The sequence below is a fragment of the Protopterus annectens genome, chromosome 8.part0 (assembly GCF_019279795.1).
Source record: "Protopterus annectens isolate FY-2018-M chromosome 8.part0, PAN1.0, whole genome shotgun sequence".
In the NCBI taxonomy this organism is placed as follows: domain Eukaryota; kingdom Metazoa; phylum Chordata; order Ceratodontiformes; family Protopteridae; genus Protopterus; species Protopterus annectens.
In genome coordinates, this window is record NC_056741.1 from 277,064,768 (window position 1) to 277,087,784 (window position 23,017).

The window sequence follows — 23,017 nt, forward strand, 5'->3', positions numbered from 1 at the left end:
TATATATATATATATATATATATATATATATATATATATATATTATAAAAACAGAAATATATATGTAAATGCATTTTTAGCAACAAACTTTACCTTCATCTAAAACCAAATACACCACAAAGGCTTTAGAATATAGTGAAGGAAAGAGAAGTTATAGAAAAGGGGGATGGCGGGTGGGTAACCCAGACTGCAACAGTGAATACACTCGAACATCTACATTTATGGTAAGTGTACACAACTGTACTATGTTCTTCGTGTTTCACTGTTGCAGTCCTTACATTTGGGTAGAATCCCAAAGCTATGGATGGGAGGATGGAACTAGATAGCATTAGGAGCGGCTATAAGGCACTGCAAATCTGCAGTCGCAAAGCCTGCCCTGGATTTGGAGAAGAGAGGCAAATGATAATGCTTTGTGAAGGTATGAACAGAGCTCCAAGTAGCAGCTTCTAGAATATCTTTGGTTGGAACTCCTCTGACAAAAGCTGCTGAGGTAGAGGCAGCCCTGGTGGAATGTGACCTGATCCCTTTGGGCACAGGTTTACCATGGTGCAAGTAGCAAAAATGAATGCAGTGGCTTTTCCACTTAGAAATGGTCTGCTTTGATATAGCCTTCCCCTCTGATCCTGCAACAAATGCCACCAGTAGTTGCTCAGACTTTCTTAGAGATTTGGTCCTGTTTAAGTAGAATCTTAGTGGTCTGTGTACGTCCAATGAATGCAGAATCCGCTCCCCCTTGTTCTGCGGATTTGGATAAAAAGTTGGCAGGTGAATTGTTTGCTTAAGAGCCACACTGTATACCACCTTAGGCATAAAAGAAGGATTGGTCCTGAGGGACACCCTGTACGGGTAAAATGTAATAAAAGTCTCCACAGCCATGAGAGCCTGTAGTTCTGAAACCCTTCTAGCTGAAGTGATTGCCAAGAGGAAAGCAGTTTTCCAAGATAAAAATGTTCTGTCCGCAGTAGCTGCTGGTTCAAAAGGAGGCAGGGTGAGTTTTTCCAGCACAAAATTGAGGTCCCATGCAGCAGTTGGTGATCTTCTGGGAGGCCTTAAATTTTTGGCCCCTCTAAGATACTGTTTAAGCAGAGGATGAGAAAAGAAGGGAGGCTCCGTGTTGTAATAAACCGAGATGGCAGAAGCATGGATTTTTATTGAAGAAAAAGATAGGCCCTTGTCAAGCATCTCAGTCAAATATTGTAAAATCTGAGGGATATCTGGCTTTGTGTCCGTTCCTTGTGCTTGGTTCCAAGCACAGAATCTCTTCCATTTTTCAGCGTAAGATTTTCTAGTATTAGGCCTTCTGGCTTCCAAAATGACATCCATCACAGATTTACTGAGCGGTGTTGTTTGAATAATTAAATGATCAGCCATGCTGCAAGGTTCAGAGTATGGAGCAGAGTGTGCAGAATTTGACTGTTCTGCTGAGACAGCAGATGGGGTATTTGAGGCAAGTAACCAAGGAGGGAGTTGAGACATATTCCTTAGAAATGGGTACCAGTGCAGGCGAGGCCAGTCCAGAGCAATTAGGATCATTTTTGTTTTTTTTCTGTCCGACCTTTAGTAAGACCTTGGAGAGAAGAGGCAGAGGGGGTAAGGCGTGCTGGCGAGGCCAGTCCAGAGCAATTAGGATCATTTTTGTTTTTTTCTGTCCGACCTTTAGTAAGACCTTGGAGAGAAGAGGCAGAGGGGGTAAGGCATAGGCCGATAGGTTTTTCCAACTGAAGGATAGGGCATCCACTTTCCATGCTTATCTGTGATAAGTCCTTGTGCAGAATTTGTCCAGCTGATAATTTTGGGGAGAGGCAAATAGATCTATGTCTGGGTTCCTCCATTTCCGTGTTAACATGCTGGAGATTTGTGGATCCAGTTTCCACTCCGGGTCCATAAGATTTCTGCTTAGGTCGTCTGCCAGAGTATTTTGTTTTCCTGGCAGGAATTGAGCTTAAAGATGTATTTGGTAAGTCAAAGCTGTGTTCCACAATGCCATGGCTAGTCTGCAAAGGCGGTAGGAATGTGTACCCCCCTGCTTGTTTATGAACCACATAACCGTGGTGTTGTCAGTCTTTATCAGTAGTTGTCCTGGATGAAGTAAGTCCTTGAATGCTGTCAGAGCATTCTGAACAGCTAGCATCTCTTTCTGGTTGATATGCAGATGCATTTGTTTTGGGCTCCAATTGCCCTGAATGCATCTCCCCGCCAGGTGGGCCCCCCAAGCGTAGTCTGATGCATCTGTAGTTAGGGTTTGGGTGGCAGGGGGTAGAGTGAATGACAGTCCCTTGTTTTGGTGACATGTCTCTGCCCACCAAAGAAACTCCTGTTGTAGGCAGGGAATGAGAGGAATCATTGTTTCCAGACTGTGACAATGTTGATTCCATAAACTTTTTAGGTACCACTGTTTCCTCATATGCAGTCTTGCATATGGAATTAGTAGAATGCAGGATGCCATGAACCCTAAAGCCTGCAGAATTTGTCTTGCAGATAACTGGGTTTTTGTTGCCATTTGTTTGAAGTATGCCGTCAGTTGCCTTTGTTTGTCTGCCTTAAGGTAAGCCATCTGGGCAGTTGTATTCAAGCTTGCACCCAGGAATGTAATTATTTGAGAGGGTACCAGTTGTGATTTCTTTTCATTTATTATGTACCCTAGGCATGTTAGAAGACTTTTTACAAATGCCAGATGTTGAAGAAGACTGTCCTTGTCCTCTGCTTGAATGAGACAGTCGTCCAGATAAGGGTAAATTTGAATGCTTCTTTGTCTGCAGAATGCAATTACTGGTGCCAGGCACTTTGTAAAGACCCTGGGTGCAGTAGATAAGCCAAAGGGCAGTGCAGAGAATTGGTAATGCAAATAATCTGCCTTGAAGCAGAGGTATCTTCTGCAAGATTCCCTTACTGGGATATGCAGGTATGCCTCAAGTCTAGAGTCACTAACCAAGCGTTCCTGCCCAGCATAGGCAGTACCTGTTGTACAGTCAGCATTTTGAATTTTGGAATGTCCAGGAACGTGTTCAAAATCGATAAGTCCATATTGGATGCCAGGCATTGTCTTTTCTGGGTACCAGGAAAAAAAGCCTTTAATAAAAACCTTGTCCTTTTCTGGTACTTGTTGAATAGCCTCCATATCCAGGAGGGACAAAACTTGTTTGTGAGCCTCTGCCCATTTATTTTGTAGCAGATCTGGCCAACCATTTGGAATTGGCAAAGTATGGAAATGAGATCTGTACACCTGGGATACTATGTTTAATACCCACTTGTCCTGGGTAATTAACTGCCAATTTTGAGCATGAAGTGCTAATTTTCCCCCAAAGGGGGCTGCCAAAAGATAAGTGCTTGGTGAAGGTAGAGGGAAGTCACTGAGACTGCTTACTGTAGGGTTGCGCTTTGTTATCTCCAGATTTGGAGGTGGAGGCACCCCATTGCTTTGACCTGCAAGAACCCTGGGGTTGGTATCTAGAGCCTTTTAAGCACCTGGATTTGCCTTGAGGGGCTCTGTTGGACACAGGAAAGGACCAATTTTTAGTAGGCCAGTGCCTACTGAATCTGGGTGGCTGCACTTGTAAGAAATCTTTTACAGTTTGCATAGATTTAGCTTTGTCTTCCATTTTCTTTAAAACTTCTTCTGCCTTATTACCAAACAGAGTATCATGCTGCAAGGGGGCATCCAACAATTTAACTTTCACATGATCAGGCAGAACAGATTTTGCTCCTTGAGCCAGGCATGCCTTCTAATCACAGATCCAGTAACTGCAGCCCTACAAGAGGCCTCCAAGAAATCAAAACCACATTGCAAAGTATGCTTTCCAACCTATTCTGCTGAATGCAATAATTCCTGTAATTCTTTATTTTCCACACAATCAGAAATAATAATTTTCTGTTTCAATAAGCCCATAACATACTGTTGATATTTAAGCATATGAAACTGGAAGTTTAAGGTCCTAATTGCCAAGGTTGCAGACGTATAAACCTCCTTTCCCCATCTATCCAGCACCCTGGAATCTCTATCAGAGGGGGTAGGATTTTTGGCTGTAGAGGCCTTTACACCTTTGGGACCCTGGTAGATAGTCTCAGGATCAGCAGCAGGATTTGTGAATAGAAATTTGTGGGAGTCAGGAACCCTGTAATATCTGTCTGGCTTACTAAGAGCCGGTGGTAGGGAATCAGGAGCCATGCTTGATTCCGAAAACACACCATCAACAATGTCTAAAACAAGAGGTATTGCTAATGGCCTATGCTGAGGAAGAAGGAATTCCCCAAGCCTCTTTTTTGAGTCAGAGAAATCCTGACTCTCCCAATGAAAATGTTCCCTTAAAGTACACAAGGTTTCTCCAAAAGAATAATCCTTAGGAGGAGATGCAGATGGGATGGATTCTTCTGCATCAGAATCCTCATAGGGTGGAATAGAAAATTCCTGATCAGAAGAAATGGAAACCTGATCTGAAGATTCATAATCAGTGTCTTGTCTAGGCCTCTTAGCAGGGTGGGGTTGGGAACCCCTGATCAAGGTAATTAAGTCCTCAGCCATTTTGATCATCTGCTTTTTAGGCATAGGGGTCTGAGCACGTGGCTCATGCGTCGGTTTTTTAGACATAGAAGATGTTTTTGATCTTGTTTTTGAGGCTGGCGTCTGTTTTATATAAAAATGTTGAGGCCTGAAAACACCCTCAGAAGCCGGTGCCTGCTCAGCGGCTCCGGACACATCCAAGGGAGAGACATCCATGGGTTCAAAACTCTGATAATCTTGCAACATACCGGACTCGGCATGGGTCTTGGTAGAGGCCTGCGACTCAAAAGTAGCGGGCATCATGGGCTGCAAAAGCACCTCACTGAGTACCGGTGACTGGCTTAGGAGAAGTTTTGTCGTTGGTTTTGGACCTAGATGGTCTGTCTCTTCTTCTTCTTTGCGTTTTTTGTGAACTCCGGTAGTTGGATTGCTAACCGACATCATTTCAGGGTAATTAAATCTGGATCCAAAATATTTAGAAGCAAAAATATACGGACGCTTAATAGTGCGTTGGTTAAATCTAGCACAAAACCGGCAGCAAGGCACGTTATGATCTGGGCCTAGGCAAGGAATATAGTACTAATTAAAATCCTTATGGAGGTATTTGCTTCCCACAAGTAATGCAATTATTAACTTTTACTGACATCAGTAAGGAGCAAGTTTCCCCAATGGAGTACTTATCTTTAGTTGAAGACTTTGGTTCTGAAACTCTAACGCGAAAATTTCAGGAGTCTGCCGACCGGCACTTGCGAACTGCTTCTGCTTCGGGCACCATGTGGCAAGAAAGACTGAATAAAAAAGCGTCGGCTGCATGTTTTATACCCCTGATGACCTGATGTAATGGAAGAAGAGACAGCAACAGACGCAGGACCCAAGACTTTGTTATTCAGGCCGACTGAGGGCAATCTGCCAGCAGATTATGCAAATGTAATGACTGCACCAGTGAAACACGAAGAACGTCCAGGACTGCAATAGTGAATACACTCAAACATCTACATTTACAGTAAGTGTACACAACTGTACTATGTCTTAGTGCTTCACTGCTGCAGTCATCAACTGTGGGAGGATTCCCAAAGCTGAGTAGAGTGGTGATAGGATTGGTTAGAGACCTAGGAATGGGTCAGCATGCCCTGCATAAAATACAGTTGTGTACACCTACCATAAATGTAGATGTTAGAGTGTCTTCACTGTTGCAGTCATGACTGTAGGGTTCTCCCCTGCCGGCAGGCAGCCCCAGGTCGGCCAGAATCCCAAAGTCTGGGTCCGGCGTCGGCTGTTCAACCATGCTCCCTGACGTCAGAGCGCCAGGAGTATAAAGCTGACAGCCGACGCCATCTTCTCCAGTTTTTCTTGCCCCAGATTGTCAGGAGTCCCAAAATGAAAAAGGCCCCATAACCTTTGCAAATACACCTCAGAAGAATGGTGAAAAAGGAAATACACAAAAGTAAAAATAAGAGGGGACAGGAGGGAGGGAAACCCAGACTGCAACAGTGAAGAAACTCGGGTGTACACAACTGTACTAGGTTCATAGTGTTTCACTGTTGCAGTCATGACTGTAGGGTAGAATCCCAAAGCTGAAAGGGAGGTGGTCATAAAGAGGAAGGGGCGGCTAAAAGGCCCTGCAAGACTGCAGAGGCAAAGCCTGCCCTAGACTTAGAGTACAGAGGTAGATTGTAGTGCTTAGAAAATGTATGCACTGAACTCAAAGTTGCAGCTTCCAAAATATCCTTGGTAGGAACTCCCCTGAGGAAGGCCGCAGAAGTGGCAGCAGCTCTGGTGGAATGAGTCCGTATACTCCCTGGGATTTGCTTTCTATGGCGAGAATAACAAAATCTGATTCCATGAGCAATCCATTTAGAAATGGTCCGTTTTGAAATGGCTTTACCTTGGGAACTGGAAGCATAAGAAACAAACAATTGTTCTGATTTTCTGATGTCCTTGGTTCTGTTCAGGTAAAAACGCAGCTGTCTGTGTACATCCAAGGAATGTAAGATCCTTTCCCCTTTATTTTGAGGAGTGGGGAAAAAGGTTGGCAAGTGTATAGTTTGATTTAAAGCCACTTTGGAAACCACCTTAGGCATGAAGGTAGGATTAGTCCTCAAAGATACCCTGTCTTGATGAAAAATAATATAAGGTTCCACAGCCATAAGAGCTTGTAACTCTGAAACCCTCCTGGCAGAGGTTAGGGCTAACAGGATGGCTGTCTTCCAAGATAAAAACTTGATGTCAGAAGAAGCAGCAGGCTCAAAAGGAGGCAAAGTTAGTTTTTCAAAAACATAGCTGAGATCCCAAGCAGGAATAGGAGGAGATCTAGGAGGTCTTAAGTTCTTAGCTCCTCTGAGAAACTGTCGCATGAGCTGGTGGGAAAAGATGGGAGGGTCTGTATTATAATGAGCAGAAATAGCAGAGGCATGTATTTTAATGGAAGTGAAAGAGAAACCCTTATGTAAGAGATCTGTCAAGTAAAGTAAAATTAAAGTAATGTTGGGAAGAAGAGATCAGAATCCTGAGCCTGCATCCAGGAACAAAATCTTTTCCATTTTCCTGCATAAGATTTTCTAGTACTAGGACGTCTGGCTTCTAAAATGACATCCATAACCTGCTTGGGCAGTAAAGAAGAAATCAAAGGCCCTGGATTAACCAGGCCGCCAGGCTGAGAGTTCTAACATGAGAGTGTAGAACCTGACCCTGGTATTGGGACAGAAGGGTCGGAGACTGAGGTAAAACCAAAGGGGGCTCCAGGCATAGGTTTTTTAGAGTTGGATACCAAAACTGCTGAGGCCAATTTGGAGCCAGCAAGATGATCATCTTGGGCTTGTCCTGTTTTATCTTCAGTAAAACCCGTGGAAGAAGAGGAAGAGGCGGAAAGGCATATCCCGAGAGGTTCCTCCAACTGAATGACAGGGCATCCACTTTCCAAGCTTCTGTGTGGAAAATCCTTGTGCAAAAAGTCTGTAGCTGATGATTGAGATGGGATGCAAAGAGGTCTATGTGAGGACATCCCCAGACTGCTGTTATCCTGAATATTTTGGTGTCCAGCATCCACTCGTGTGGATCCAAAAGATGTCTGCTCAGACCGTCTGCCAGGAAGTTTTGTTTCCCTGGTAGAAACTGAGCTTGAAGATCCAGATTGCAAGATAGAGCTGTGTCCCATAGATCCATGGCTAGTCTGCAAAGGGGGTAGGAATGAGATCCCCCTTGCTTGTTTATGTACCACATGACTGTGGTGTTGTCTGTCCGTATTAAAAGTTGTTTTGGTTGTATAAGATTCCTGAAGGCCAATAGAGCTTTCTGAATGGCTAACATTTCCTTTAAATTGATATGCAGGTTCTTCTGATCCTTTGTCCAAAGGCCCTGCAAACAACTGTCCTGAAAATGGGCTCCCCAAGCATAATCCGAGGCGTCCGTGGTTAGAATCTGAGAGGCAGGAGGCAGACGGAAGGGCTTCCCTTTGTTTAGAGCACATGCCCTGGACCATCAAAGAAATTCCTTTTGAAGGCAAGGAAGAACGGAGATCTGTATGTCTAAACTGTGGCAATGCTGAGACCATACACTTTTTAGGTACCACTGTATTTTTCTCATGTGTAGTCTTGCATATGGTACGAGAAGGATGCAGGAGGCCATGTAACCCAAAGCCTGCAGGAATTTCCTTGCAGATAGAGGAGTTAAAGTTGCCAAGGTTCTGAAAGTTGAAGCCAGCTGTTAACTGTTTTTCGGATGTCAGAAATGCCATCTGGGTTGTGGTGTTTAGAAGTGCACCCAGAAAAGTTATCTGTTGTGATGGTGTCAAATTTGACTTTATGTTTACAGAGAATCCCAGGAACTTGAGGAGGTTCTGTACAAATTCTAGATGCTGGTGTAAGACATCCTTGCTGCCTGCCTGAATTAGACAAACGTCCAGATAAGGGTAAATTTGAATTCCCTTGAGTCTGCAGTAAGCTACTACTGGAGCCAGGCATTTGGTGAAGACCCTGGGCGCAGTAGATAATCCAAAGGGCAGCGCAGAGAACTGAAAGTGCCTCGATCCGGCTTTGAACCTGAGGTATTTTCTGCGATCCTGCCTGATGGGAATGTGTAAATATGCCTCCTTTAAATCCAAAGTTACCATCCATGCATTTTTGGACAACATTGGAAGTAGTTGCTGTAGAGTAAACATCTTGAATTTTGGTATCTCTAGAAAGGTGTTCAAGACCGACAGATGCAGAATGGGTCTCCACGAGTTTTGCTTCCTTGGGACTAGAAAGAGCCTTGAATAAAACCCTTTTCCCATCTCTGAAAGAGGAACCAGTTCTATGGCATTCATAGCCAAAAGAGCTTCCACCTGGTTTAAGGCCTCCGTCCATTGATGTTTTGGAAGGTCTGGCCATCCGTTTGGCCTTGGCAAGGTATGAAAATGGAATTTGTAACCTCTTAAAACCACATCCAAAACCCATTTGTCTTGGGTTATTTGAGTCCAATTTTGATAAAAAAAAAAAGAGAGAGTTTTCCTCCGAGAGGGGCTTTCAGGCAAGAAGATCCTGTAGCCCCACAGAGGGAGTCATTGAGTTTGTTTCCTTTGAGATTGTGACCTGTCCTCTCCTCCCCTAGGGGTGGAAGCAGTCCACTGTCTTGGTCTATAAGCAGCTTGTGATTGAGGCCTCCCTCTGGAACGTCTATCTACCCCTCTGAGGCCTGTCTGAAGTGGGAAAGGACCAATTTTTTGAAGGCCAATTCCTGATAAATCTAGGAGGCTGTACTTGTAAGAAATCTTTAACTGTTTGCATGGATTTCGCCTTATCCTCCATCTTTTTAATCACCTCTTCAGCTTTCGATCCAAACAAAACATTATGCTGAACAGCAGCATCCAATAATTTTGCCTTTACCTGATCAGGTAAATTTTGTTCCTTTAGCCATGCATGCCTCCTAATGACTGTGCCAGAGGCCGCAGCCCTACAAGAAGCCTCCAAGGCATCAAATCCACAGTGTAAACCATGCTTCCCAACCTGTTCAGTGGCATGCAATAAGTCATGCAATTCCTTATCATCTGCACAGGCAGAAATGGAAGTAAGCTTTTGTTTTAAGACAGACAGTAGAAATTGCTGGTATTTAAACATATGAAACTGACAGTTTAAAGCCCTAATGGACAAAGTAGCAGAAGTGTACACCTTTTTGCCCCATCTTTCTAAGGATCGAGAATCCTTTTCAGTAGGAATAGGATTTTTGGCAGAAGCGGCATTAGCTCCCTTAGGACCCTGAGAAATGATTTCAGGGTCAGCAGAAGGGTTCTTGTATAAGAACCGATGGGAATCAGGAACCCTGTAATATCTATCAGGCTTCACAGGAGCAGGAGGAAAAGAGTCAGGGGTTAAGTTAGCCTCCGAAAAGGCATCATCCACAATATCCAAAACAGGAGGAATAGCCAGGGGTCTATGTTGGGAAAGAAGAAGAAATTCCCTCAGTCTTTTCTTGGATTCCGAATACTCCTGTCCTTCCCAGTGGAAATGTTCCCTCATTTCATGCAAAGTTTCCCCAAAAGAAAAATCCACAGGGGGAGAAGCTGAAGGAATGGATTCTTCAGCATCAGAATCCTCATAAGGAGGGAAAGAATATTCCTGATCGGAAGAAGAAACAGAGGAAACAGAAGCCTGATCAGAGGAATCATAAGAGATATCCTGCCTAGGCCTTTTGTCTGGAGGGGGATGAGAACCCCTAATCATAGTAAGTAAATCCTCCGCCATCTTGAGTAACTGTTTCTGTGACTTGGGAGCTGGTTCAGAAGAGGCCTGTGTAGAAGTCTTTGATTTTGAAGGAGTCTTTGCCTTTATTAGTAGCTGAGTAGGCCTGAAAACCCCTTCGGAAGCCGGTACCTGCACAGCGGCTCCAGACCCATCCGAAGGAGCATTGTCCGAAGGTCCTGCAACAGGAATATTTAAAGGCCTGGTTGGCTCATGAGAGTCCGTTTCGGCAGTCAGTTCTGAAATGGCTGACGACAGGGGCTGCAAAAGCGCCTCACTGACGACGGCCGAACCTGAAGCTGGCTCCGGTTGTGCGCTATCATCAGATTTGGACCTCGGAGGCCTGTCTTTATCCTTGCGACATTTGTGAACTCCGGTAGCCGGAACCGTATCGGATGACATTTTGTAACTGAAGCGCCTACCAAAGTAATGAAAGGCAAAATCGTACCTTCGCTTAATTGTACATTGACTGAATCTAGCACAAAACCGACAACTAGCTACGTCGTGGTCAGGGCCCAAGCAAGGAATACAGTAAGAATAAAAATCCTTATGAGGTATTTTCCCACATGAAATACAATTATTAACTTTTTCTGACATCGGAGTGGAGCAAGAAAAAAGTTTCCCCAACGGGGTACTTAGCTTAGAGTGGAGAAGAAAATCTTTGGATTGAAGTATTTCAGTAAAATTCGTCAGAGTCAGCCGACCGGCACTTGCGAACTGCTATCACTGCACAGCAAGAAAGACTGGAGAAGATGGCGTCGGCTGTCAGCTTTATACTCCTGGCGCTCTGACGTCAGGGAGCATGGTTGAACAGTCGATGCCGGACCCAGACTTTGGGATTCTGGCCGACCTGGGGCTGCCTGCCGGCAGGGGAGAACCCTGCAGTCATGACTGCAACAGTGAAACACGATGAACATCTGCAGAGGCAAACCCTGCCATTGCCTTAGAATAGAGGTAGGTGGTGAAGCTTTGGCAACGGTATGGACAGAGGTCCAGGTGGCAGTTTCCAGGATGTCTCTGTAAAAAATACACACTTTCTAGACCCAGAGAAATTGTCGTGGGTAAATTGTGCACCAGGTTGATACACGTCAGAACTAAAGGAGAAATAAATTCAAAACCAGTAATCAAGGCTTGCTGGTTTTGTCAATTCTGAAATTAGTCTAACAGAGTACAAAAATAGACATTATGACTATTTTTTTGACTCGGTTAGACTAATTCAGAACTGACAAAAAACAGCAAGACTTGATTTGGTTCTGAGTTTATTTCTCATTTAGGATGTCCCTGGTTGGAGCTCCTCTGAAGAATTCTGAGGAAGTGTAGGTTGTCCTATTGGAATGTTTCCCCCGCAAAGTACAGCAGAAATGGATACAGTGTGAGATCTATTGGTAAAAGGATAGTTTGGAAATGGGTTTCCCATCTGCCCCTGGAGCAAAGCTGACAAGGAGGTAGTCTGATTTTCTGAAAGATCTGTTATGGTCCAGATAGTATCTGAACTGTCTGTGCACGTCTAGTGAGTTCAGAATTCTTTCCCCCTTGTTTGAGGGTTATGAAAGAACTGGGGGTGGGGGGTAGAGGTATAGCCTAGCAGACAGTTACTTTGGATACCACCCTGGGTATAAAGGAGGGATTAGTCCTGAGGGAGACCCTGTCTGCATGGAAGATGATGAAGGGCTCAATAGTCATCAGTGCCTGAAGATAAGAAATCCTTCTGGCTGGGGCTATGGCTAACAGAAAAGCCGCCTTTCAGGAGAGTTATCCAAGTTTTACTGAAGCAGCAAGTAGGAAGGGTGGTAGAGTTGTTTTTTCCCCAAAACATAATTCAGGTCCTCGGCTTGAGTGGGAAGCCTTCTGGGAGGTCCGATATTAGAAGGGCCTCTGAGGCATTGCTTAATCAAAAGGTGGGATAACAGGGGCTGTTCTGTAATAAAGAGAGCTGAAATGGCTGGGGCGTAGATTTGAATAGAGGACAATGAGAGGCCAGTATTAAAGTAGCTCGCTAGATAGTCCAGGATAACAGGGATGGAAGGTGAGGTATTTTCCCCTCTGGACTGGCTCCAGGAGCAGAATATTTTCCATTTTCCTGTGCAAGATTTTCTGGTGCTGGGCCATCTGGCCTCTGTGATAATGTGTTGGATCTGTTTGCTTAACAGGGTCCCCTAGTCTGCCTTTTGAGTATTCGCCAAGCTGATTAGTCTGAGTCTGGGTGCAGCAGTCCCCCCCCCCGGAGTTAAGGGGTCTAAGATCAGGGGGAAGTTGGCTGGGAGGCTGTAAGGTCAGGGTACTCAGTAAGAGATACCAATGTTGTCTGGGCCAATCTGGAGTAGTGAGGATGGCTTTAAGTCTCTCCTCCCTTAATCTGACCAGTACCTTGGGGATAAGAGGGAATGAGGACACAAATAAGAGAGTGTTCCAGGGGGAGGTGAAGGCATCCACCTTCCACGCTAGGTGGTGATACCCCCTGGTACAGAATCTTTTCCGCTGCCAGTTGGGATACGAAGCAAAAAGATCCAGCTCTTGAGACCCCCACTCCCAGGTGATATGAGAGGATTACACTGGAGAGGGTCCAGGAAGTTTCTGCTTAAGTGGTCTGGCAGGAGGTCATTGATATCAAGTGGGTATTGACTGGATGTACCATGTGGGTATTGGCCATCAGGCGTAACTCCATGCAAGAAGCTGCCAGCCCGAGGTACATAGCTAGCCTACACACAAGGTAAGATAGGGTCCCTCCCTGTCAGTTGGTGTACCCCATTACTGTGGTGTTGTCAGTTTTGAATAGAAGAACCCCTGGCTTGAGATGGGGTTTGAAGGATGTCAGAGTCTTTTGTACTGCAATCATTTTCTTCTGGTAGAAGTGTAAGGGAAGGTGGTGGGTGTCACAAAGACCTTGGGTGCACCTGCCTTCTAGGTGAGCGTCCCAAGCCAAGTCTGAGGCGTCGGTGGTAGTGGTCTGCTTGGTTGGGCAGAGGTTGAAGGAAAGACCCTAGTTCTGGGCAGGGGCCCCTGCCAATAAGAGAAACTCAGCTCCTATACAGGGGGTCAGTGGTTGAGAGGTCCCCTGGAGGTAGAAAGTGCAGACTCAAGGTTCTTTAGGTACCACTGAAGTTCTCATGTGAGGCCTGGCCAGAGAAATTAAAAGGATGCCAGATGCCATGTACCTCGAGGCTCACAGGGGATTCCTTGCCATGTGGCAACATCTGGCAGCCAGCTGGTGAGAAACAGCTGCAGGAATCTCTGCTTTTTGGGGGAATAGGAAGGCTATTTGGGCTGCTGAGTGTGGCAGTGATCCCAAGAAAATGATATCTTGAGGGGGTTAGGAGGGCTTCGACAAAGAGAGGGTCCTAGAGGAGCTATTCTTTGCCATCTGCCTGAAGGTGGCAGTTGTCCAGATACGGGTAAATTTTTGTTTTTTCTGTCTGCCAAAGGCTATGGCCAGAGCTAAGGCCTCTTGTAGGAGTAGGGTAACTACTCATGCATTTATGGTCAGCCTAGGCAGCAACTGCTGCCAAGTTAGTATTTTGAATTTGGCGACTGCCCGGAAGGTGTTCTGAATGGGTAGATCCAGGGAGGGGCACCAAGTACCCTCTATCCTAGGAGCAAGGACTAGTGTGGAATAAGAGCCTTTGCTTGATGATCTGATGGGACCAGTTTCACTGCCCCTAGGGATAATAGAGCTTGGACGAGTTCCAGTGCCTCTGCTCAGAGATATTGAGGTAAGAGTACCCTCTTAGAATTGGAGTCAGTAGAAGGAACATTTATATCCCTGAAAAAAGATGTTTAAGACCCAATGGTTCTTGGTAGTTGGTGACTGAAAAGGAGTGCAGAAGGGGGAGAGGGAGTCCTGAGGGATTTCTACCTTAAAGGGAAGGCTTAGAACTCACTGCCTTTGGAGTGGAAGTGGTCCACCTTTTGGTTCTCTGCTGACGCTGGGATAAAAGTCTGAGTGATCTGTCTCTGCAGGGCTTACCCTGCCCCTGTCTGCCAGGTGCAGGAAAGGACCAGTGTTTAGAGGGAAAATTCCTGTTGAACCTAGGAGGTTGTACCTGAAGGAAATCTTTTACTGTCTGCATAGATTTTGCTTTGTCTTCCATCTTTTTAAGCACCTCTTCTGCTTTTACTCCAAACAATCGGTCCTTATCCAAAGGTGCATCAAGCAGTTTAGATTTGACATGATCAGGCAGAGGTTGTTCCTTCAACAATGCAGGTCTCCTAATGACAGATCCTGACACTGCTTCCCTGCTTGCAGATTCTAGGGCGTCATATCCAAGAGTGTTTAGCCAGTTGACAAATCGAGTGCAGTAAATCTAACACTTTTGAATTGGCACAGTCAGGAAAGGTAGCAATCTTTTGTTTTAACAGTTCCAAAATGTGGTGTTGAAATTTTAACATGTGGAACTGACAGCTGAGTGCTCTGATAGCTAAGGTTGCAGAGGTGTATACTTTTTAACCCATCTGTCCAGAGCTCTGGAATCCTTGTCAGGAGGAATAGGCTTCTTTTTTGAGGTAGCCTTGGCTCCTTTAGTTCCCTGCGTAATTACCTCCAGGTCTGCAGCAGGATTTCTGTACAGATGTTTGTGAGAATCCGGTACTCTAATACCAGTCAGGTTTTCTGGGAGTAGGTGGGAGGGCGTCAAGAATTAAACTGGATTCATGAAAGACATCATCAACCACCTCTAAGATAGGAAGGATGGCAAAGGGTCTGTGCTGGGGCAGCTCTAGAAACTCAGTCTTTTCTTAGACTGAGGAAAGTCCTGGGATTCCCAGTGGAAATGCTCCCTGAGGGTGTGAAAGGTTTCCCCAAAGGAAGGATCTTCTGGTGGGAAGGCAGAATGAATGGATTCCTCTGCATCTGAATCCTCATAAGCAGTCAGAGGTAGTTCCTCTTCAAAAACTGACTCCTCAGAATCCTGTTCTGTCAGTGTTTCAGGAGAAAGGTCTCTTTTGCTTTTAGAAGTTGTGGCATGACTACCCCTGATAACGGTGATCAGATCCTCTGTCATTTTAAGCATTTGAGGTTGGGGGTGGTGGAGCAGGAGAAAAGTGGTGGCTAGTGGTAGTTTTCCTAGGAGTGGCCTTGCGTCTAGGTCTAAAAGTATCCATCGGTCTGAGAGAAACTGTGGTAGGGGGAAAGACATTGTTTTTGTCTAGATTCGTAATGCAAAATACCTCCTTGGAAGCCAGTGACTGTCGTGGCTCCCAACCCAACCGAAGCAGAGACAACCAAAGGCTCGGAAGACTAAGATGATGTCTGTAATATACTAGACACTGAAAGGGTCTCAGTAGAGGCCTGGAAAGTTATCGACTCTAGCATCAGGGGCTGCAAAGACAACTCACTGAATTCCGGAGAGCTGACGACCTGCTTCACGGTAGAGTCATCGGAAGGCTTGGCCTTGAGTGGCCTGTCTATCTTTATCCTTACGTTTTTTCGGAATGTCGATGGATTGTTTGCTGATGGATGCCATTTCAGCTACAATAAGAGCTCTACGACGAATGGTTCTCACGTTAAAGAAGGCATAGAACCGGCAACGGGGAACGTCGTGGTCTGGGCCTAAACAAGTGACGCAGTAATAAGAATAGAAAGCTCGGTGTGGTATCTGCTTTCCACAGGCGAGACATTTGTTAACTTTTTCTGACATCGGTTAGTGCAAGAAAAAAAGGATCCCCAATGGGGTACTTAGCTTTAGACGTTTTCAGCTGAAATTCAAACTCTGGCAGCAACCGACTGGCACACTTGCAAACTGCTTCTGCTATGGGCTCCGCAGCAAGAAAGACTGACGTAATGACGTCGGCTGCCTTCCTTCATAGCACTGACGACTTGATGTCAGACAGCAAGTGACAGCAGCCGACGCGGAAAAACATTGACTCTGGTATTCGGGCCGGCCGAGGGCTACCGCAGCAGGGATAACCCACAAGTGATGACTGCAACAGTGAAACACAAAGAACAGGTCTCCTCTTCTCCACCTTCAGAGCTCAGCTTGAAATACACCTTCATCAAAAATCTGACAGCAAGTGCTTTTCCACTGGACAAACAACCTAACTCCATCTTCTCCTGCATCACTTCTACTTTGCAATTCTGTTTTTAGCTACCTCTTTCCTCTCATATTTACTACTAAAATTAACTCACATTTGATTTTCTACTCTGTTAACATTATTACATACTGTATCAGTAGTCTATGGGGATTATCTACCTTCTGTGATAACACTGTGTTTGTGAGTTTGCTCCATTTTTTTTTTTTTTTGGTGAATATCTTCACCCAGTCTATGCCTGCAAATGGTCTAAAGTGATCAGTGTACTACCCAGATTAAAAAAAAAAAACTAAAACAAACTAATAAAAATAAACAAATGAGCAGCAAAACTGAAACTGTAAGGTAAAGAAGTTTTCACCTTCCCCACAGGTTTCTTGATCTCAGAGCAAGTATATTAAGAGATGTGAAAATGTATGTGAGGAGTGCAAGGGTGAATCCCTCGAAAAAACATTTTCATAATTTTACAAAAGCTGACACTGCATGCAGTTTAGGAATCTTTATACAAAGGTTTGCTGCAATTTCATTTGCTGCAATTTCATTTTCAGAAGGATTATTAACATGGAAAAAATCACTACTCCAGTGCAGCAAGCTTTGGCTGCAACTGCCAGTTTGCAGTTAGGTGCCTGATGTATACAGCAATCTACATGGAAAGCATATGCTCAAGAACTGCAAGTCTTTTACTTCCCTGAAGCAAAAGAGGTGAACAACAGGTCAATTTTCCAAAAGTCCCCTACCTGGTTCCAGTAGCACATAAGCTAACAGTACATATCCGGGATAAAACGCCCTATCTTCCCCAGACTCTGTAGGAGAAAGTAGAAAACAGAAGAAATGATTTGGGAAACCTCAATAAACATCTTCAGAAAAAGATGCAGTTAGCTTTAAAGACACCATATGCCTTTCAAAGGCCATATATGGTTCCTAATACAAAGTCAGAAATTCTATATGCAGAAGCAATGACAACAAGAAAGTGGTCTTTTACAAACACAAACTTCAATGTCATCAAGCTAGCAAGCTCAAACAGTGGGAGGGCAAACTTCTCAAGTCATGGAAGGAAAGGTTCTTCAAAGGAGTAAGGAGATGAAGCACTCGCTTAAGGAAATGAGTGAGCAGCATGGACCACAATAAATAAATAGATCTTTCCACTTGACGCAAAACAAATATGGCAACCTACATGACTTTAGAATAGAAGACAGGAAAGCAGCCCTATTTTTCAAACCTAGAAGCATAGCCTGATAATGTATCAAAATGAAGAAAGGGCCTATATTTATACTATAGGATCACTAAAAATAAGGAGAACAAACCTAGACATATGATCACCTCATGGGAAGCATGTCAGAGCTCTATCTGATGGCTTGGCCTAGAGATGCTACATAAAAAGAAGACCCCAACAAGAGCTCTGCTTAGTATTGGATATTTGGAAAAAAAAAAAGCAAGCTACAGAAGGCTCACATTAATGTCAACGTTCTTTAAATGCGTTACTTTCAGGTGCTCACTTCTTGGATGCTCATTTATTATTTACTCTAGCATCTTTGCTTGATGCCATTTATTCACTACCAGTTTTAGTTATCTGAATGAGCTTGACTTCTAATTTATGCTGCTAAAGTAAAGTAATGCCTGGGTTGAAAGACCATGCCATTTAGTTTTAGGTTTAAAATTACCACTCCTCCTTTGTTGGAGATACCTCTAAGTGAGAACAATGGTAAGGGGTATGGACAGACTTGGGCAGTGCAGTGTGGCTTCAATCTTGTCTATTTTCTTTAATTTTGTGTATGTAGCTAATACACAAAATAGAATAACTACTATACCATACAAAATCATGCCTTACATCTACAACAAAGACTACACATCCACCGATTTACATGGTTTAAATCAGTACAGAGAAAATTCTGCTCTGAGCTTCCAGTGCCGCATACATTTAATGCAGCAGCCTGGCTATGATGGATGAAGTCCATATTATCCGAGTATCAGGCCTAACCTGCTGGACAGGATCAGAGAATGTATTCTGTTATCTAGACATGTCATTGGTAAGTACTTACTACTGTCTGAAAATGTCATGCTGCAAACAGCTAAATCAGGATGACTAAATATTTGACAATCTTGACTTCGCTTACCCTATTACTTCTATACCGTCTGTATACAGTGCACTGCCATTTTATGTCATTATTATGAAGCACCTCTCCCCCAAACTCCTTGATAATCTTTAGTCACATTACCTGAACAGCTGTTTAATAATTTTCCATCCTTCCTTCACAATCACCAGACTCACATCTCTACCATTAATAAGTGATGATTATACAATCCCACAACATACATTATCATAGGTAGGTACTAGGCTATCAGCCCAAGGGCCTACACGTAAGCCTAGCCAACAAGGTTCCCTGGCTTACGCCACCCAAAAAAGTTATTTTCCTGTGCCACTGTCTAGCAGAAACACAGAAGTGATCCTCGGGGTGCATTTCCTATTTCCCATCCACTCATCAGGATTTTTCTTGAAGAGTGCTAATGAAGAACTTTGCTTGACATAGATGGGTAGCCTGTTCCACAGTATGGGAAGTCTCTGGGACAGGAATCTATCCCTCCAGCATGTCCTGTTTATGGTGGTGACAAGGTTTAGGCCCCTACAGCATGTAGCTCGGAAGGATTGGGATTTCTTTAGATGTAGCATGTCCAACAGCTCTGGGTTTGACATAGCTTTATATGTTAGGCAAAGATCACCTCGGAGTAGGCGATATGCTACGGAGTAAAGCTGGAGTTTTTTGAGACGGTCAGTGTAAGGCATTTGTTTGAGGCCAGTAATCCTCTTTGTGAGGTACTTCTGTGGCCTTTCCAGCTGCTGCAGATGTCTTGTGAGGTACATTCCAAAAGGGGCGTTGTACTCTATAATGAGTGTCGAGTAGAGGGGAACAATGACCTGTTTTTTCCTGGATGAGAACCCTTTTATGATGAGGTATGCCACGTAGAAGGACTTCCTGACTACTGTGGCGATGTAACTATCAAAGGAGAGACTACTGTCCACATGGGTCCCAAGGTCTCTTATCACACATTCGGTGTCAAGTAGATTGCTGCCTATGTGGTAGTTCATGGGTACGGAGTTTTTACCAAAGGGAATGACACTGCACTTTTTGGCACTGAGCTTCAGGCCATGGCTCTGACACCAGGCATCTGTCTCAGTGAGACCCTTCTGTAGTATTGTCCACATCATTTGGGGACTTGACAATGGCTCCTAGTTTGCAGTCATCTGTGAACTTTGTTAGCCAGAGGCCTTCTGTGTTAGCTTGTACTTCAGAGAAGCAGATACCAAACAGGAGAGGTCCCAGGACTGAACCTTGTGGTACTCCACTTGTCAGTTGTTTGAGGTCAGATTTGGAGTCTGCAACTTATACAGTGTGGGTTCTATCAGTGAGCCAGTTGGCAACCCATTTTAAAACGTATAGATTTATACCTAGTTTAGTGAGTTTAGCTATACTTCCAGAATGGGGGAATCAAAGTTTCATACTTCTGCAATGTTCTCAATAACCAAAGGAACTACTGGCCCTCCATCCCACCACACACATTATTAATTCCTTGTGGAAACACTGCACTGGCATCACTCCCAGGTACGCATACATACACATCACACATTATACTTAGATCGTACTTCTGTGGCGTTTTGATGACGAGATGGATAGTTAAACCATCCTTGATGCCGTGTTGGTTTAGGGTGTCGCCATCCTTCAGAATCTTTCCAGCAAAGATCAGAACCAGCTGGTCTTGATTTGCTTTAAACCTCTTTGAGATTTCTTCTTTGAACTGTGAAAAAAAAAATGAAAGCACTAAAATCCAAACAGTAAGATTAACAAAATAATTTTCTTATCAAAAGACAAATCAACAGGGACAAAATATTCAGTCTACAAAGTAGCATTCATCCACAACCCCTTTTCCCACTTTTACACATGGGGTCATGGTGCGACTTCAACAGTGTCAAATAGAGCCAAGGTTCACACTGTTGGGTGGGAAGTACATTACTCATTATTTTTGCACTCTAGGTTATTTAATCCATGCAGAAAATTAGATATGCATTCCTGATCCATGAACATCATTCTGCACAATAAGAATATCAAAAAGAAAACAGAATACCAAACACGAGTCAGACTCACTTCCCACATACGACACGATAACCATTCTACATTACAAGAACATACTCACTTTTTACAAGGATAACCAAAACAATTTGAAACTATCTACGGGGTAAGTTTAACCACAAAACACTTCACTTTGGGAAACCAAGTTTGCTACTTTTTTTTTTTATGAATCCAAGTATTAAAAACATGCTCATACTTTGCCTAGACACTATCCAACTTGGGCAGCAAATCTCAGGTTAAGAGAGAACATCAACCCAGCAAAATTCATAGTCACGTTATTGAAACATTCCTTCAATTAGGGTTGTAACAGAAGACATTTCCCTAATACAGCACTAGCAGCTTGGAACTTCTTACCATAACACATCTGAAACCATGACAAATTCACAAAAAAAACATCTGGCTGGCGATTATAAATGTGTATGCTCTGGGCAGAAGAGAGCACTATAACATGTATGTATTAAAAAATTTTATCTGCTGTAAAGATGGCACAGAAATTGGCTAAAAATATAAACATTATACAATGGTCTAAAAACTATTCTACTCATACTCTAATCTTTGCTGTACAACTTCTCTATAACATGAATAATGATGTAACCACATATTAGCCTAGCTATGGCTGAAAATAATCTGCAAACTACTCCACTAAACCATTTATAGTAAGCAAGCATTGAATATATCATATTTTTTGGATCCCCTATGCGATCTCAAATGTCACGATGCCAAGGATTTGGTCACACTGACTAATGTCGATGCAATATCCCCACTCCATGCAGAAACGGGGAAAGGGGGGTTGACTGCAAATGACAACATACTAAACTTCCAATTATAGACTTTACTTAGCTAAGAGCGTTTTCTACCAACAGCCTATAAAGATGTGTGACTGATAAAATACTATATACATTTTAAAACACTGTGATAAATTACATCCTTATTTTTTTTTCAATAATTTTTATTTATTTTTACATTAATGTCACAAATAAAAACCATCTTACAACATGACCGTGTGCATATATATATATATATATATATATATATATATATATATATACACACATACATACACACACACACGTTATACATTGATGTCAAATACCACAGGATATAGGTTATACAACATATCTATTTACACTATGTACAGAGATGCTTTCATTGTTAATTCCACAGTTATATAGACAGTATATACATTCGTAATATCCAAGTTAATTAATATCTGAACTTGTATGTGTTCTTTGGTTCCATTATAGTGTATTTCTAAGTTGCTGTGTGATGAATTATGCTAATATGATATTAAAGGTTTGTTCCCAAATTTCTCTGGATTTCATGTTTTTGTTTCTTTTATCTATTACTTTTTATGAGCTAAAAGGTGTTGTATAGCTACTTGTTTAAAACCCTCCCAAGAGATATTTATCGTATCTAGCCATTTAAAAGCTATATACAGTTTCATTAGTAGGAAAATTGTTAAAAGTGTATTTGCTTGTTTTCTTGGGATGTTGGGTGGGAGAATGTGTAACAGAGTGAATTCCCAAGTTAATGTTGATGTTTGATAACCTGTTTTTTGTAATTGTACCTTGAGAGAGTTCCAGAGTTTATAGACACATTTATAGCTCCAAAACACATGGATTAAGTCAGCTATCTGGTCCTTACAGTGTGGGCAGAAAGGTGATTTTGATGTGTTAAATTTGTGTAGGATTGCAGGTGTAAAATAAGCATCATTGTTGATCATGAGCTGAGTGTATGCTAACTTTTTGAGGGGTAAAATCTTCAGTGTTAGATTGATTGCCTGGCTTATTTGCTGATCATCTATGGATGGTTTAATTTTTCTCCAGTAGTTAGAGAAGAGGAGGTCCTTCTGGTATTTGATTTCATTTATCATTTTATATGAATTGGTAATAGTTTTCTTTGTTGTGATAATAGTTTTCCAAAGCCTGCTACAAGTTTCTAGGTCACTACTGGTCATAGTAACATTTTGGAGATAACTGGAACACAGTTCTTTAATTTGTCTTAGGATTATTATGTGTGATTTAGGGAGGTTTAAGTTGGTCCTCATTTCTTGTATTGAACAGTTAAGGCAGGGATAGATATCTTGGATTGTTTTATCTTTCAGTCTGGGAAAAAGGACTAGGTCCAGCATCTTATTGTTTATTTTTAAATTTGGGTTTTTATGAAGGGGTTGCAGTATTGTCATGGCATGTCTAAGGTTCAAGAATTGAAAGAGTTTTTTGCGCTAGGTTGATAGAATGTTTTAAGGGCTCTATAATGTTATAAGTTTGTATTTCTTTCTGCTTCAGGAATGGAAGTGCTTTGGGATTGAAACCTAGAGCTTTAATATATCTATAATATATTGTCACCCAGAGAGACGACCAATTTTCTATTGACGGGTTATGTTCAGCTATTCTCAATATTCTGTTAGTGTTAATGATCGAGTAGTACATTTTAAAATCTGGTAGATTTAGTCCTCCTTTGCTTTTGGGGAGTGTTAATTTTGGATAGGAGATTCTGGTTTTTTTTGGGTTCCCATATAAATTTTGCTAGGAAGGTATGAATTTGTTTGAAGAATTTATTATGTATTGTTGTCTGTGATGTCATGAATATATACATTAGTCTAGGTAAAATGTTCATTTTGATTATTGATACTTTGGAAAGAATGGTAGTTTTAGGTT

At 42.9% G+C, this 23,017-nt stretch overlaps 1 protein-coding gene across 1 annotated transcript in view; it reads right to left on the reverse strand.

Moving 5' to 3' along the window:
* UBQLN4 (ubiquilin 4) overlaps window positions 1-23,017 on the reverse strand; it is a gene marked incomplete in the record, with an annotated part of 792,664 nt that overhangs the window by 751,126 nt on the left and 18,521 nt on the right. The window contains 1 exon segment of the mRNA XM_044079769.1: window positions 19,874-20,025. Within this exon segment, the coding sequence (XP_043935704.1) occupies window positions 19,874-20,025 (152 nt within the window).